This window comes from Rhinolophus ferrumequinum, chromosome 28 (assembly GCF_004115265.2).
Source record: "Rhinolophus ferrumequinum isolate MPI-CBG mRhiFer1 chromosome 28, mRhiFer1_v1.p, whole genome shotgun sequence".
NCBI classification, from domain to species: Eukaryota; Metazoa; Chordata; class Mammalia; order Chiroptera; family Rhinolophidae; genus Rhinolophus; species Rhinolophus ferrumequinum.
In genome coordinates, this window is record NC_046311.1 from 6,848,054 (window position 1) to 6,863,863 (window position 15,810).

The 15,810-nt window shown below is 44.8% G+C and overlaps 1 protein-coding gene across 16 annotated transcripts in view; it reads right to left on the reverse strand.

The window, feature by feature from the left end:
* AKAP13 (A-kinase anchoring protein 13) overlaps positions 1-15,810 on the reverse strand; it is a 309,763-nt gene that overhangs the window by 122,464 nt on the left and 171,489 nt on the right. For 15 of the 16 annotated variants that reach the window (XM_033100202.1, XM_033100201.1, XM_033100203.1 and 12 more), the window contains 2 exons: positions 6,463-6,661; positions 864-3,963 (listed from right to left, as the gene is read on the reverse strand). In XM_033100202.1, coding sequence (XP_032956093.1) covers positions 864-3,963; positions 6,463-6,661 — 3,299 coding nt within the window. Of the gene's footprint in view, positions 1-863; positions 3,964-6,462; positions 6,662-13,253; positions 13,379-15,810 lie in introns of those variants that run through there. The other variant, XM_033100204.1, reaches the window with a different exon arrangement.

The following is a 15,810-nucleotide window of genomic DNA, read 5'->3' on the forward strand; positions in this document are numbered from 1 at the left end:
GCCTCAACCCCCAGTAAGTCTCCTTCAGAGCGCTGGCTCCCACCGAGCCGTCGTGGTTTCTTTCTCTTTGCTCTCTCTGGGCCCGGTTACCCATAGATGCAACAGGCTGCTGTGTGAGCAATCTGCTCACTGCAGCTGCTTCACCAAGATAAGCAGACACGACGTCTGCCCTGTGACAGCAGCTCAGCAGACTGGGCTGGGCGGAAATCCTGCATCCTATCCCTGCACTGAGCAGGGTCCTGAATTCCCAGACTGCTGCCCAAAGGCAACAGGCAATGGGACAGGAGGTCTGCTCCTCAGGCAGGAAAAGGAGGGAGTGAGTTCCCTTCCCCCAACCCTCACCAATGACCTAATACCACCATTTGGGATGTGGGGCCATCAGCTTAGAAAGATAGAGTTCTTCATGAAACCACTGACTAAACTGGCTCAGAACACAGAGGAGGAGGACAGGGAAAGAAAGGACTTCCAGGCTTATGAAGACGCCGCGTTCTCAGCACTGTGTCTGACGGCTCTAGAGAAAGGACTGACCCGTGGGAATGAAAACATCTGCCGAATTCCTTCACTACTTCAGCGCACCGGTGAGCTAGTAGGCATTGTGTTCCACGTTAGGAAGTGACAACTGCTCCAGGGTGACAGACAGAACATGGACAGGCTTAAGCAGTCAAGCCAGGAGTCCACAAAATCTGTCCACGCCCGAGATGACGCCTTTTCCTGATGGTGGTGACGATGAATGTGGCAACCTACCCAAGGCGCACAAGCGTCTAAACAACACACACCTCTATTTCTGAATTCTACAGCACATCACAGAGACCCCTCAGCGAACTGCCCCCCAGGTTGCTAATTCTGCATTCTGCTTTGCTTACCTGTCACCGCCTCTGGTCCTTGGGCTGGCTGGACAATCTTCTCTGGCTCCAACCTTCCAGCAGAAGGTCCTGCACGGTTCCCAGGGGCTTCTTCCCCAATCCTGCCCTCGTGCGGGGTCTCCCCAGGCACAGACACACTCTCCCGCTGTTCAGTCCCTGGGCCCAAGTCTGAAGGACTGGACGGTGACACGGGACTGACCGGCCCCTCTGTAAACAGGGCTCCGGAGGCCTTGACACGTTCTAGGACGGCATCCACGATGCGACTCGCAGCCTCCTCGATCGACTCAGCTCTCGTGGGCTGATGCTCCGCTTTGGCAGACAAGGTGCAAGGCAGAGGGGGACTGCTCAGGGCCCTGTCATCCCTGGGTGAGGACCCCGTGTCTGTGGGGAGCTCTCTGGCAACGGGCTGTAGCGCGACGGGACGTGCGTCCTCATCCACGCGTGCCTGTTGGCAGGCACCCGTGCTAGAGCTCCGGTTGGCTCCCTCCAGCCTCGCTTTCTCCCAACCGAGAGGCACCATCTCTGGGGGTGCAGAGCGCTGGAGGTCAGTCACACCTGTGTCTGGTAAAGCGCCTGGCAAACTCCGGATCACGTTCTTCTCCTGGCTCAACGGCACTTCTGGAGTCGGGAGGCCTTGCGCGTTGCATGGTAAATCCTTTCTTCTGGCCCCAGCAGCTCCTTGCATGGCATCAACCCCTGGCACGTCCCCAGGCACGTCCCTCAGCACATTTCCACCCACCTCACAAGGAGGGCTCTTGCCCTGGGACTGAGTGTTTTTCACTCCCACATCCAGAGCCAAAGATCCATTGCAAGTAAGAGCCTCAGAGCCACCTGGCAGCAGAGGTGAGCGGCTGGGCTCAGCACCCAGGGCTTCCTGGCTCGCGTCTGCAGCCAGACCTGCTCCTGGTGGCACCAGGCTCTGTGCAGCCCCACCTTCAGTCAGCAGTGACACTGGTGGGGCCACTTCCTTGTTATGTTTGGTTTCTGCGTTCAGACAGGCGGAGGGTGTGCCCTGTGCAGCACCGGCTTCCAGCGCTTTGTCCCCGGCACAGGCAGCTGAGCTGGGCTCTCCGCAGACGCCCGGTGCCTCATACCCAGGAGGGGCTGCTCTCTGCTCTTCCCGCGACGTCCCTGAAGAAACACCGTCATCCTTAATGGAGGAGCAAGTCACTGCTTTAACCTTGTCATCTTGTCCCGGAGCTGCAGAGCTTTCTAGAACCACCAGCTTTTTTCCTTCGTCAGTCAAACTGGAATCAGGGCCCAAAGGGGCCTTCCCCATAAACAGCAGGGACGAGTCAGAGGGCCCCTCAGTATTCTGAACCTCAGGGGCTGCTGAGAGGCAGGGATCCCCTTGCTCCCCACCAAATCCTACGAGACTAATGTTGCCCATTCTGGGCTGGAGATCCAGAGCAGGGGAGGAGGTGCGGCCTGCTGTCCCGGCTTCTAGCAGCTGGTTCTCTGGATCATTCGAATCTCGGCCATCTCTACAATCTTTAGTGGTATGTGGTTCAGGAGTTGCTGTTCCCTTTCTGCTCTGGGAGGGGACAAGAGAAAGTGCGTCATCCCTGGTTACTGATTCACTGCCTGGACTGCCTGCCAGAGAGAAAGTCCTGCCCGATGTCACTGCCTGGTCGGGTACTGCTTCTTTGTCACTTTTGGGGACAGTGGCATGTGGAGGTGGAACCACCACGACCATCTTTGTCAAAGATGTTTCTAATTTCAAACCTCCTTCTTGGCCCTCTTTATCTGGAATTTCTAGAGGACAAAACCCCACATCTTCCTGGGTTTCTCCTCCAGGGGCAGGGGTGGCTGGGCGAGCCTGTGGGCCTTCAGAGCAGACGGCCGTGGGTGGAAGTTGTGTGCTGGGCAGTCCTGCGGCAGTGCTTCCCGGCGGGGTAGCTGTGTCACCATGATGTCCTGCAGCCACCGCACCACTAGAAGTCCCTGTGTCCTGTAGCCATGCAGAGGCAGCACAAAGGCCCTGGTCTCCAGTTGTAGGACAGATGGGTGATTTGCTGTCTGGGCTTGGAACATGAGATGAATTCGTCTCTGATGTCTGACTTGGCATAACATCGTTTTGTGGCCGGGAAAGGGTTACATCAGAGGGTGACACTGCCTCACGTGTGTTTGCTAAGGAAGCGTCAGGTTCAGATCCATCTGAAATCTTGTCTTTCGCAGCAGCTGGAACGACCAGAGGGTTTTGATCTACGACAGCACCAGTGCTCGCTTTACAACTTCGTGAAGTTTCAGTCTCTGCAGTTTTTTCAATGGAGGTTTCTCCATTACTAAATGCAAGTGAAGACTCAGCAGGTTGGTTGCCCCCCAGGGACCCGGTGGCAGCGACACAGGTGGGAACACTGGCTTTATCCACAGGCTTGCTTGTGCCTTTCACAGCAGAGGCTCCAGCGGTGCCGACATGCGAGTTCTCAAACCTTTCCTTTGTACTTTCCCCTGCTTCAGCCATAACCTTCTGGGTGGCAGCACTGGGGTTCACGAGACCGCATTCTGTCTCCCCTGCAGTCTCTGGGACACTGGCACCTACTGCTGAATCGACTACCAGATCACCTCCAGACAAACGCGGAGCCGTGCCCGGCTCCAGGACCATGACTCCTGGCAGGACCGCGTCTGCCCTGCTCGGAGCCGCCTGGTCTGCGGCCACCACAGCAGGGTTTGCTCCAGTTTCTTCATTTCCGATTCTGCAGGACGGAAGGCCTCCGGTGCCCCGTCCTCCACACTCAGACATGCTCTGAAGGCAGCTGCTGGCATCAGACGCTGTTCCAGAATCCACAGTCAGTGCTGGCTCCGCCTCTTCCCCTCTTTTCTCCACGCCTTGGTTTTTTTCCCTCGACGCACAGCCCGTATTGTCTTTTTTCCCCACACTGGACACGTCAGAGGCGCTTCCAACCTGCCCAGTGCTCCCTGGGCAGCATGGAGGGCTCCCGGTACCTGCCCGAGTTGGAGAAAGCTGCTGGCCGTCCGGGGACACTGGTGTGCAGGGAAGACACTGCCCATCCGTATCCTGGGCAGTGGGCAGTCCTGCAGTACCTGGCGCTGTCGTCGTTAAGGGCATCAGATGGTCCATCTGCTTGAGGTTTGTTTTCTAGGCGGAAATGAAAGAAATGTTTTAAAAATTGTTCCTGGGAAAAGACGTCACTGCTGCGTATAAGCAAAAATCCTGTTGGAGAGAACTCACTGCCATTCCCGCCCTTCTAAGGTCACACGATGAGCTGATCTAAATAAATACAAATAAATTTTCCCTTGTTCACTTTCCTCTCTTATAGCTGCAAATCCAATGGGATGATAAAAATGGTCAAGAATACACAAGATGACTATTTTCTATATTATGAACTTATTTTGGAAAGTAGCCTAAAACTGAGCCTCAAAAACCTTATTTTAAAAAATCACAGTGGCTATCTTCAAATGAGCAGCTGAAAAAGACACTTTTTATAGAGTCTTCAGAGGGTCCTCTTATATACAAGTAAAAACAAATCCTAACCAGCTGGGTAAATGCTCTTTGATCACAAGGCACAGGCAGAAGCTCTGCGCCCTAAATTCTTACTGAGGAGTTATACAGTGTCCTTTAATCCCCCAAATATGCCCCATTCAGCCTAGCTTAACAATTTTAGTTATGAGTTCATAATTTCAAGAACAGTGGCATGGTAGATATTCTTTTACCGTTTGATCAAAGCAGTTCCTCTGTTGTCTAATACCGAATATTAAGTAAATAAGAACATCCAACTAAAATACTTAATTCTTGATTATTCTCAGACGGTAATGTGGGTGGAGGGTATTTTAGGTCATCTCAAAAATGGTTTATGCAACTTTAAAATATTTTTTTTTAATGTAAAGACATAACCAACTACATGGCAATGGTTAAAATAATCAACCTGATGGGAAATGCTGTGCAGTTAACATAAATGTTAAGTACGAACATCATACTGAAATCAGAAAAATACTTATAATACAATGTAGAAAAAAAATATCTTTAGTTAATCTAAGGTTGTAATTACGCAAAAGTCACAGGTAGAGAAAAACAAATACAGTTGATCTTTAAGGGGAGTTTGCCTTTATATCAAAATTACAGGAGCTCTTATACTACTACTATTTATTTGGTACATAACAGCTACTTTTAAAACATCTGGTTTGCTCTTCACTCACTATCAGATCTATTCGAATAACGTCATGCCTATCTGGTGCCCACCACCCTGTCAATTCATTTATTTGCTCAGCAGTACAGTGTATTCCATCGTCAGACTAGTCCTGCCTACTTACTGATCTATTGTGAAAGTTTACACGTGTTAAGCGTAAAATGTGTTCTTCTTATGAAAGTCCTTCCAGTAAGAGAGTACAAGCAAGGAAAATGAATTTGCACTAAAAGCTTCTGGGCTACGCTCCTCGTAATACGCAAAGTCAGTTTGCTTCCGTTCCTATGGAGGGCATAACAGTCACCTAAAAATTATGAAAGCTGGTCATTCCATTTAATGAAGGGTGAACATTATAGAAGAGACATTCTGAAAACCAGGCAGTGCTGCCTGAAAAATTTTAGAAGCTCCTAACACATGCATCCTCTCAGTTTAAATGTCTCACGGTTTCCTGTCAACTATTCTCATACCCTGTGGGTAGCTTTGGCACCTGCAAACTGGTATTTTCAACTGGACTATCATTCACCTAAGAAGAAGAGCTTCGAAGGGCAAATCTGACTTTCCTGGCGATCCATTCAGAGGGAAATAAAATGATACCTGCTCTGGCACAAACATGACTGGGAAAGGCAGAGACAGGCTCATCATGCAGCCCTACCGTGAAGTTGTCTCGGCCTCCAGGTCTCAACAATAATGCCTGCTCCCGAGGAAGCCTCTGGCATCGAGCTGACCCTAGACGGCCTTAAATGAAATTATTGTCAAGATTTTTCCAAATCAAATCAGCTCTGAAATAAACTGGGTGGAAAAACGATCTAAACTTAGCCTCTCAGATGTTATGTCCACGAGAGATGTACCCGGATGACGCTTATATTATCCATAACAAATGCCACTAGGGCGTCTGTAATGTTTTTATGTCTGGCAACAACTTTATCTTGAAGGCTTGAGTGGATTATAAAGTCTTAATTTGTTTAGTGATCTTTTTACCATACAACTATCGATTTAAATATGGTAGCACTCTCATCACTCATTGAAATAGTTGTGAAAAGGCTTTTTCTGAGTGACTGTGGTTCTTGTTCCTTAGCAACAATCTCAGAAGCTCCTTGGCTCATTTAGGTTTATAAAGTTAAACCAACAAATTTATCAAGGTAAACAGACAATTTCCTTTCTTGCCAGGAAAATTTAGTTCTGGTTGTTGCTTATGTCTGTATCTGCAGTGGTCTGTGTATCTTTCATGATTTCAAAGCCCTGGCAAAAACCAACGCAACATTCAGTCTCCTATTGCTCCAACCCCAGTGCTAGTTCTGTATCTGTAAGCAGTAACATCAAGTACTGTAAAAACCACTTTATTTACAGACCTCGCAATCTTTGAGGGAAACATTTTTACATTTTAATTACAGCAAGATTCACTGGGAGAAGGAGTGAGGGCACAGAAACCTGAAAATGGAAATTTTCTTCCTTACCATTAGCTGCTGTTGGATGTTCATGAGTTTACAAATATGTCCAGTGCAAGTGTCTGCAGGAAGTGAGCGTTCGTCGTGTGCCTGGGACTCCGAAGTTAATGTGTAGATGTCCAGCTCCCGGTGGTGCCTGACAGAACAGTCTCCATAAGGTATTTCGTAGGACAAACTGCTCCAGGAGTCTGGCTCTCCTGCATTCTCCCTGTAAGCAAGCATTCTCTGGTTAATATACAGGTAAGTCCGGCCTCCCACGCGTAGGTTGGACCCGCGAAGGCTCATGTAATGTTGCGAACGTGACTGCTTTGGAGGTTCGGAAGCAGACAGTTGGTTTGCACAGTCCCCAGTGACTCAGACATCTAACTGCTCCATCCTCCTCACAAGAGGTCACAAATGGGTTAAATGAAAACTGCAGGATTCCTCCCTAAGGATGTCCTTTCGACTGAGATAAAGAGAAGTCTGCGTTCTTAAAATAGTTAATATCATGCTAACCACCAAATAATGAGGAAATGTAAAGAGGCTGGTGCTAGCCTGGTGTTCACAGAAGCAAGGCTTATTAAGCACGTCTCTTAACAGAGGTTACACCATATGCTACTACTAATTACACTGGGACGGGAAGATCCGCTCCCTATGACCCAGGCAAGGCCAGGGCACCCCAATTTTATTAACAGTAGCGGGAGTAGGCACCCTCAAAATTCTCCAAGTCAACTACGTCAAGAAAACTACTATGAGGCCCTGTCACGTTATACTTGTCGGCAGCACGATCAGACGGTATTTTGAGGGAAGCACTTGGTTCCAAGAACGTCAAGTTAAAATTTTTAAATTTAAAACACAGAACTTTGCTCAACTCAGGTCATTACTGTGGACATAAAAGGGTCCACATACTAAACCTGACAAGCTCAGGGGAGGCCAGCATGGTGGGCCCTACAAACTCAGAGACCGAAAGAAGCAGCACAGGATGGTGTGAACATAAAATTCCTACCTCCATGCGAGTCATGGCAGGCAGTCCCATCCTCAACCTGTAGCTTCCTAGACAAAGGTCAATCTTTACTCTAAGGGAGCCTGCCTATTGTCTTTTTGCATCTAAGGTAACATACCCTTGGAATGTCACTCCTCACTTTTTCCAGAACCCTTGGTACAATCTCGCACCAGAGCACGAGACCTCAGAACCCCTGATGGTTATCTTGTTCCCCGAATACCATCTCCGTGTACCGTAAATGTTAATTATTAACTATCCTATACTCACCAGTGTAAAAACAGTATGTGTCCCTCCGTTTTACTTCTCCAATCCTAAAGATTTCCCAGATTTGCTTTCTACCACGCCCTTACTCTACCATCATGATGTCCTGTAACCCTCCTTTGATACTAATGTACAAATAAGCTATAAAACTGCCATTCTCCAGAGTGTTTTCTCAATCCACTGAGTTTTTTGCTCCTGGCAATTGTTGTCAGTTTGGCTGAAATAAACTCATAAAAATTCTCTACAGGTTGGAATGTTTCTTACATCATTACAGACATGCCTCATAAACAAATAAAGCTGACAAAGGCATGGGTGTGTAAAAAACCATTTCCGGGGTGAGCCTCAACACCTGACATGTCTTTCTGTGGTTCTCTCTAATGAACCAGGATTGATAAAGTATCCCAGCGATTCTGGAAGATGGAGGAAGGTTATGTTCGCGATCATGTATGAAAATAGAAGACACTAAAGAATTAAGAAGAGACATGCCACCCACTGCTAAATATGAGAAAGGAACACTTCTTCCACTCCCCTCCAAGTGTTTTGTACACTCAATCACTCCTATCTGTCACTAACAATTCACCAGAGAATACGTCGAATTTGAAAGCTAAAACCATGCTAGGGTGGACAACCTATAACCACCTGGAGAACCATATACTGGCTGCTCCCAAAAAAAACTACTGTAGTTTTCATACTGAAGACTGACTCCCCAGGAGCCGCTTAAGATGAACTTGGCATATATGCTACGCTTAATGTTTTATGTATTTACCAAGCTGCTCTATTCTGACTAAAGTGACCTCAAACAGAAAAGTACCTGTAAGATAGTCATTCAAAGTTCACTGAATGACTCAATTGGAAAGCCAACCACTATACCGTAAGTGGGGGTGGGAACGTCGCTGTAAAGCCAACTTGGAAGCTTGGACTGACATTGTCACTAACTCTGCTTAACCGTCGGACAGACATTACTGGCGTATCTGCTTACTTATGTGGCTTACTACCACATAAAGCCACACTCCAGTAAGAAAAGGTCTTTGAGAGCAAAACTTGATTTACATACCACCATTCAGGGCGAACCAAATCCAACAAGCTAAAATGGGGCTGTCAAGGCAGAAACCATTAAAAAGTGATAATGACCGTTCCCAGCAAAATGGAGTTTTTAACAACCTTACCACTGTTAATTTTCAAACTTTTGCGCTTCTAATATCTAGCCCTTGGGAACTTCCCTTCTGTAACCACAGCCTATTTACCATCTACTTCTCTAGGGCTCTCCTTCAAGAGGAATGTGCTTTTGTTGCCATGGTTACCTCCAAGCGCTAACCCTTCAGGCCACCATTCACTGTCCCTGTGGATTTTTGGTGCTTCTACCTGTCTAGATACCAAAGACTAGCCAGTGTCATTATTCTCCCACTGATTTCCATGAATATCTGTCGCCACCGATCCTTTTCCAAACCCCTCTTGCCTGCAGGTCTGGGTAAAGCCTATCTTCGGCAAGGATTTCCGTGCCAGGGACGGTTCTAGGTGCTGGTGATACAAGCCAACACCCTTGTCCAGCCGGAGCGTATACGGTACACTTAGCAAGGGAGACCACAGCATTCAAGTTCAAGAGAACACCTACTACTTTGGAAAACAGCAAGAGCTAAGGACAAAAATAAAGCAGTGAGGAGGGTTGCAGTTTTACATGTGATGGATCGGGGAAGGCCTCGCTGAGGTGACAGTAAAGCCAATACATTCTCTGTTCTGTGTTCAGCCCTGTATAAAACCTTTACTGGGTCCACTAATAAAACCTGGCAAAGCTCTATGTATAAGAATGTTTACTGCAACTCTAAGTATGATCGCATTAAAAATGAGAAACCACCTAACCGAGTCAGTAATTAGAGGGCTGTTTGTTAAAGACCAGATCTACAGACTATTATGTAGTCATTAAAAATTACTGAAATAACAGTTCAAATCTACAATGTTCAATGAAATTAGCAAAACAAAAAGGGCAAAAACATGCAGGCAAGTCTAGACAGCAAAAGGCCCAAATAAAAACAGTGTCAGGGTAGTTGGGTTATAGGTTTTCCTCTTCCTCAAGCTCTTAGTTAATGTATTTAATACAATTTTTAAGTCCCTTCTCAGCCAGGCCTCGTTGCCGCTTGGTTGCTACTCACTTGTGTGTTAATCCGTCTCCACGCAGGTTAGGAAAACTCACTGTAATCTCCTCAAAGGCCCAATTTTAACCCTGTTGGCTTCTTTCTCAGGTGACCTTTCTCCTTTCTTAGCGAGAGGCCTGAGCTCAAACAATCTTCATTCACCAGTAAGGCCTCTGCCCGTCCCCTCTTCACCGGTGGGTCTGCTGTGCTTCCTCCTGCCCGCCTTAGGTTCCTGATTCAGCCGCCACCCCCTAGATGCCTGTCGTTTTCCACCTGCTTCTGGACTAGCTCCTTCCCCGCCCACCTACAAGCAAACCTCAGCAGTAGATGGGGCAGCACAGCAGCAGAAGGGATCCCTGCAGGGGTGAAAGCAATCCATATTCAACGCCGTAGACCTGGCGCCCAGGGGACATCTGACAACCTCTGGAGACATTTTTGACTGTCACACTTCGAGGGTGGGTCCTCCAATGCACAGGATAGACCCCCACAACAGAGTCATGACCCCCAAACTGTCAGCAGTGCTGAGGCTGAGAAACCTACTGTACAGCCACTCAACCGCGGTCTGTCCGTCCCCTTCCCTGTAATTTGGCTCCATCTCACTCCCACTACTACTGAAGCTTCTTTGGCACAGGTCTCCATGGACAACAAGATCCCAAAAGACGGTGGTGGCCTTTCTTTACCCCCATCACCCTTGAGTTCTATACAATTTTAAAATGGTGACAGGATTTCTACTTTGGAAAGTTATTCTCACTTGACATTCATAGAGAACCATCCCATTCACCCCATTTTCTGTGGCTCCTTTTTCTTCTCACATCGTCGAGGGCCTCGAAAATAATTATAAAGATCACAGAAATAGACAGGAGTATGATAAAGTGAAAATATCAAAACGCGAAATAGAATTTTAATGTTAAAAAATGTTAAAAAAAATAAATAAAACAAAACTTATTTGCAATGTGAGAGGTAATAAAATAATGAAATAAGCCTGTCTTGTGGTGGTAGCATTATGAATATTACATCTAAATTAACTTACAAAATAAATACTAATTCTCCCTCCTTGTTATCCTTCTTGCTTTGGGCTTAAGTCAGAAAACAGAGAGAGCACAGTGCAGATGTCACCAAGAGCTACTTTCAGGAGAGCAGAGAGGGAGACACCATGACACAGTTACAATGAATTCATGCCCAGACCAACTCAAGGCACTACAGACACATCCTCAGCTAAGAAACAAACCAGACGTGATTAGATAGGGATTTCTATTTAAGTGCTACTTGGATTTATAGTCCTATAAAGCTATGCTGCTGTCTCTCAGAATTTAGGATCCTACTCCGTGGCGGTTACTGGCTTTGTAACTACTGTCGTCCTCTGCAGACAAAGTGCTTGATGTCACTTAATGAAAGTGAAAGCACAGGCAGGTGAGAATGATTTTGAAAGAGAGAACATGATCACTGCTGACTGAAATCAAATTCCAGGCTGGGAAAAGAAACACAAATGCTTTCAGAAGAATGTGAAACTTGGAAAGAATAACAGAACTGGATAAAGTAATTTCAGACTTTTGACAGAAAATAGATCAGGAAGAAAAGTCCAGTATCCAACCACTAGAAGAGAGATAACACGTCTTTAAAATGTTTCTTTAGCACTCTCATGGAGTAAACACACAAAACAAAATCAAATAGCAACTCTGTATGTTTAGCAATTTAAATAACCTAATCACAAAAAAGGGGAAGGAACGTTCATCCATTTGTTCCCATCGTATTTCTGAAAAGCATTTGAAACTCAATATGATAGAATGATTAAGTAAGGCCTAAATACGATTGATAACTGCAGTGTAACAGTGACCATTAAAATCAGTAGATTAATAAGTTTTCAATGGTGAAGATTCCATGATTCCATAGAAAATTCCATGTTCTACTTCTAGAAACCAGTAACTGCAATCACAATGAAGCCATCTGTATGTAAACCAGCTTTTCCAGTTCAGGAAAAAAAATTTTTGCTCATTCCTCTGGGCAGAAGACTTCTTATCTTCAGGCATAAAGTATACTTGACTTTATAGCAGGTCACTGTCATTACAATTTAAGAAAAGAACCCACACTTAAAGAATACAAGCTTCTATGATCTTGTGTATTTTTATACATAACCCCTTGCCCTGAATCAGAATTTATAATTCAATAGTTGAAATGGATTAATCTTACTTAGAAGCAGTTAGACAAATAAAATAGGTCAAAGTAAAGAGACAATGTCTCTTTCACAACTAGATGTGACTTTTGTCAGGTCTCTCTAATTTGCTACTTCTGCAAAAACATCTAACATTGCCTTGCTCTCCCTGATTATAGCACCGTCCGGTAAGTAGGTTCTGCGGGTCCCAAGAGAACTCAAACTATTTAAGACCAGATTTTAAAAAACATTTCCAATTCATCACAGATGCAAAAATTCTAAAAATTACTAGAAAAACAAAATTTACAAGATACAAAAACTTAAGTCCCAAGCTTTTACTAGATGCAACAGATATAAAATTACTCTGTCAAGTTACCATGAATGTTTCTAAACACACATACTCAACTTGATACTTATCTCATCAGGCACCAGTGACAGAGTTGGCAGATAAGCCCTGATCTGGGGCCTGCCTCATTTTGAACAGCAGTGGGTTACAACAGAGAGCCCTCCCGTTGCCAGGAAGCAGGTATTACATTCTTCATGTCTACAGACTCTGGGAAGACAGGCAAGCGGCAGGAGAAAGAGAGGTAATGACAGAGACAGGAACTTGGAACGTGGTACCAGCTATACAGCCACAGGACAAAGTTTCTGTTTCTCTCGAGGTATACTTGACATAAGCCAAGGCAAAGCTGAAAACTAACTCAATAATATTCAAGAGTACCAGTCCCAACTGCTGTTCATTATTCGTTTTAGAAAATCAAAAACATCAACTAGTACTTTAACAGTCAGGTCACAAAGAGCGTGTGTAATTTACTGACATGATTTCCCTGAATCACATGTAAAACACAAGAAATTAATCCCAGTGCCTACTGAAAATAACACACTGCAAAGCAGCATCCAGTTTTTCAATGCACTTTCATCATTCGCATCATTTTTCATCTTCTAAGTGACAGGCCAATGTTCTGCATATAGATGGAGAACCAAGTTTCGGCAAACTAACCAACATTTCAAACAGCTACCGGCTGAATGAGGGCTAAAATATGATTTTTTAAATTCATTCCAAGCCGTCCATGCCCAAGCAATTTAGTATAAGAATGCATGTGGATTAATGAGCTGGACGAAAAGTTAAAAGCCAGGTGTTTCTTTAGATTTTTAAGAGGTTCTTGGAGGCATTCAAGGATAAGTTCAAAGACACATCTGGTTGAGGTATAGCAAAAAGCTAGATGAAATGCTAGCGAACAGACAACAGAGCTCCACAACGCGTCCGTCTGATACTCACTTATGGCTGCCCACGCACCACGAATATCGCAAGCCCATCCTACATGGTCCGGGCTTCAGACTACAGCTTTAAGAGGGGAGACAAGGAGCCAGATGGGCCCACCCCAAAGGCGTGTTTTGCTGAGTCTCCTTCTGACAGGAAGTGCAGGCCGGTGGTTCCCTATTTGAGGGCCAGTGCAATATCGTCCACGAAACCACATCACCGTAACCGTGCCAGGTCCCAAGGAGTCCTACAAACTCAACCACAACTCCACCGAGATGGAGCAGGGAGGCCAAAAGGGGGAGGGGATGGGGGGAATCGCTGATTCACCACAAAATGAGCAGGAAGCTACACACTATCTTACAGGGTAAACTGTCAGGTGTTTGCAGGGAACTCACTGCTAGACCGGTTATGCATACATGCAAATGCAAATGCACTAGAAATGTTAGCACTGATATTCTTAGCTTCTCTCTTCCCCTTTCTTTGGAAGTGGTAGGAGGGGACAGAGTACTGCCACCCTGCCCCTAACAACCAAGGAAAGAGGGCACGAAATTTGAGCTACTATGTACCAGCAACATGTTATAAATTCTATGCTGTTAAGTAATTAGTTTTTATAAGGTAATGGTTAGAACACGAGCTGGAAGGCGCAACAGACTTGGTTTGATTCCTTACTCTGACATTACCACCTGCTTGATCTTGGGCCTGTTACATTTCCCTGCAGCTCAATTTCCTCATCCGTAAAGTGGGAATACTAGCTTTGCTGTGAGATCAGATGACCATGAACGTAAAGTGTCAGCATAGTGTTAGGGCCCCCAAAGTGCTCGGTAAATTGTGACTTTATGGTATGCTACAGGCCTGGTGTAATGCTACTGAACAAAGAGAGCAGTTCCTGCGTACTAGACAGGAAAGAAAAAGAAAGTGAGGGAGGGAAGGAAGGAAAGAAGGAAGGAAAGAAAGGGAGAAAAGCACAGGAAGCTCGCTCACAGGGTAAACTGTCAGGTACCTACCCACCCCCACATTACCCTACCACGATTTACTCCCCAAAAGTCCAAGAGGAAAATGGGGTTTTAACTCCCTGCTGTTTCCAGGGATAGTGTTACAGCTGAGGGGTGAGGCTGACCAGGAGAAAATATGTCGGAAACTGGACAGTGCTGCAGACTTGTCATATTCATATAAAGCTGAGTGGTTATCTGATTTCCAGTGAATCTTCTTCCCTACCTCTCCAAATAAAGGGACATACTAAATTTCTAAGAACTTAATACACATGTTCTCATTAAATCCCAACGGACCTACATAGATACATGCTATCCTGTCCCATTTTATAGATGAGGACACCGAGGCTCATAGATGACAAACAATAGGGGTGCACTCAAGTTCAGCTTTGCCCTTTTTAAGGCCAAATGCTTCAATACCTGCTGCACATGCATATTGTCAATGATCACGTGATTGCAGAGGTTACCTTCATTATCAGCGAAGCAACATCATCTGTACAAAAAGTACCGTGAAAATAAGGAGTACTCTGTAAGCACTCTCGACATCATTTAAAATGCAAATCTCCTCACGTGATTTTTATGCAGAAATTCTGCTGGCCAGTTAAAGCATAAATGTGTATTTGCTATAAGAGTAAAACGCTACGATAACTAGTGATTGTGAAAACTGGTAAAGCTATGCACAAAAACAAGAGTTTTCAAATGGGTAAATTAAGAGAAATAGGTCAACAGTTGATATGAATATTGAGACTGCATCAGCTAAATAACTTTCAGAACACTTTATCTTTTTTCAGCCAACAAATGGTTAGAAAAATTTAAATGATAAAGAGAAGAATTATAGATGTCAAATTACATAAAAATTTTGATTAACTTTTTAACTATTACTCATTACATTAAATAATTTTTTAAATTATGTACCTCATTCCATTTAGACCATATGCCTTTTAAGAAAAAAATTCTACTTGTAAATTTTTCACATCTTATTCACATCTTAAAAAAATTAAAAGCAGAATGTCAGTACTGCCAATTCCAAATTTTGCAAGAAAGAAAAATGGTCTAAACGATGTGTAACCATGAGAAATCATTCTCAATCCAGATATAAATGAAGAAATGTGTTAGAAAGAGAGGTACCCCAAATACATTTGTTTTTGCTAATTAAATCTCAAAAAAAACACAAACAAAAAAAAGGACATTACTAAGAATACATAGTTTTAAGTATATATGGACACTAAACATTTGAACAAAACTTTGTGAAATAATGGTTTTGTAACTAAGTTCAGCAGCTAAAGCATTTTTGAGACGCTCTAAACAAAGAATCCTAAGTACAAAATTCCTTCCAGAAAACATGTTCCTGAAATACTTCCCTGAATTATAATTTTCTATCGCCCCACTACTTATAGATATTACTGATGTGCTAGCAGAAAGGGAATGAGTTAATGGCTCCAGAGCAATCGAGAAATTGGTGGTGCTGAGAAATTACTGTTCTTCCCTTACAAGGTCAGATATCTAAAACAGAACTATTCAATTTCAATAAACATACAGGATTAGTTATATTTTATACTATATCATATTTATTCTTGGATCACACA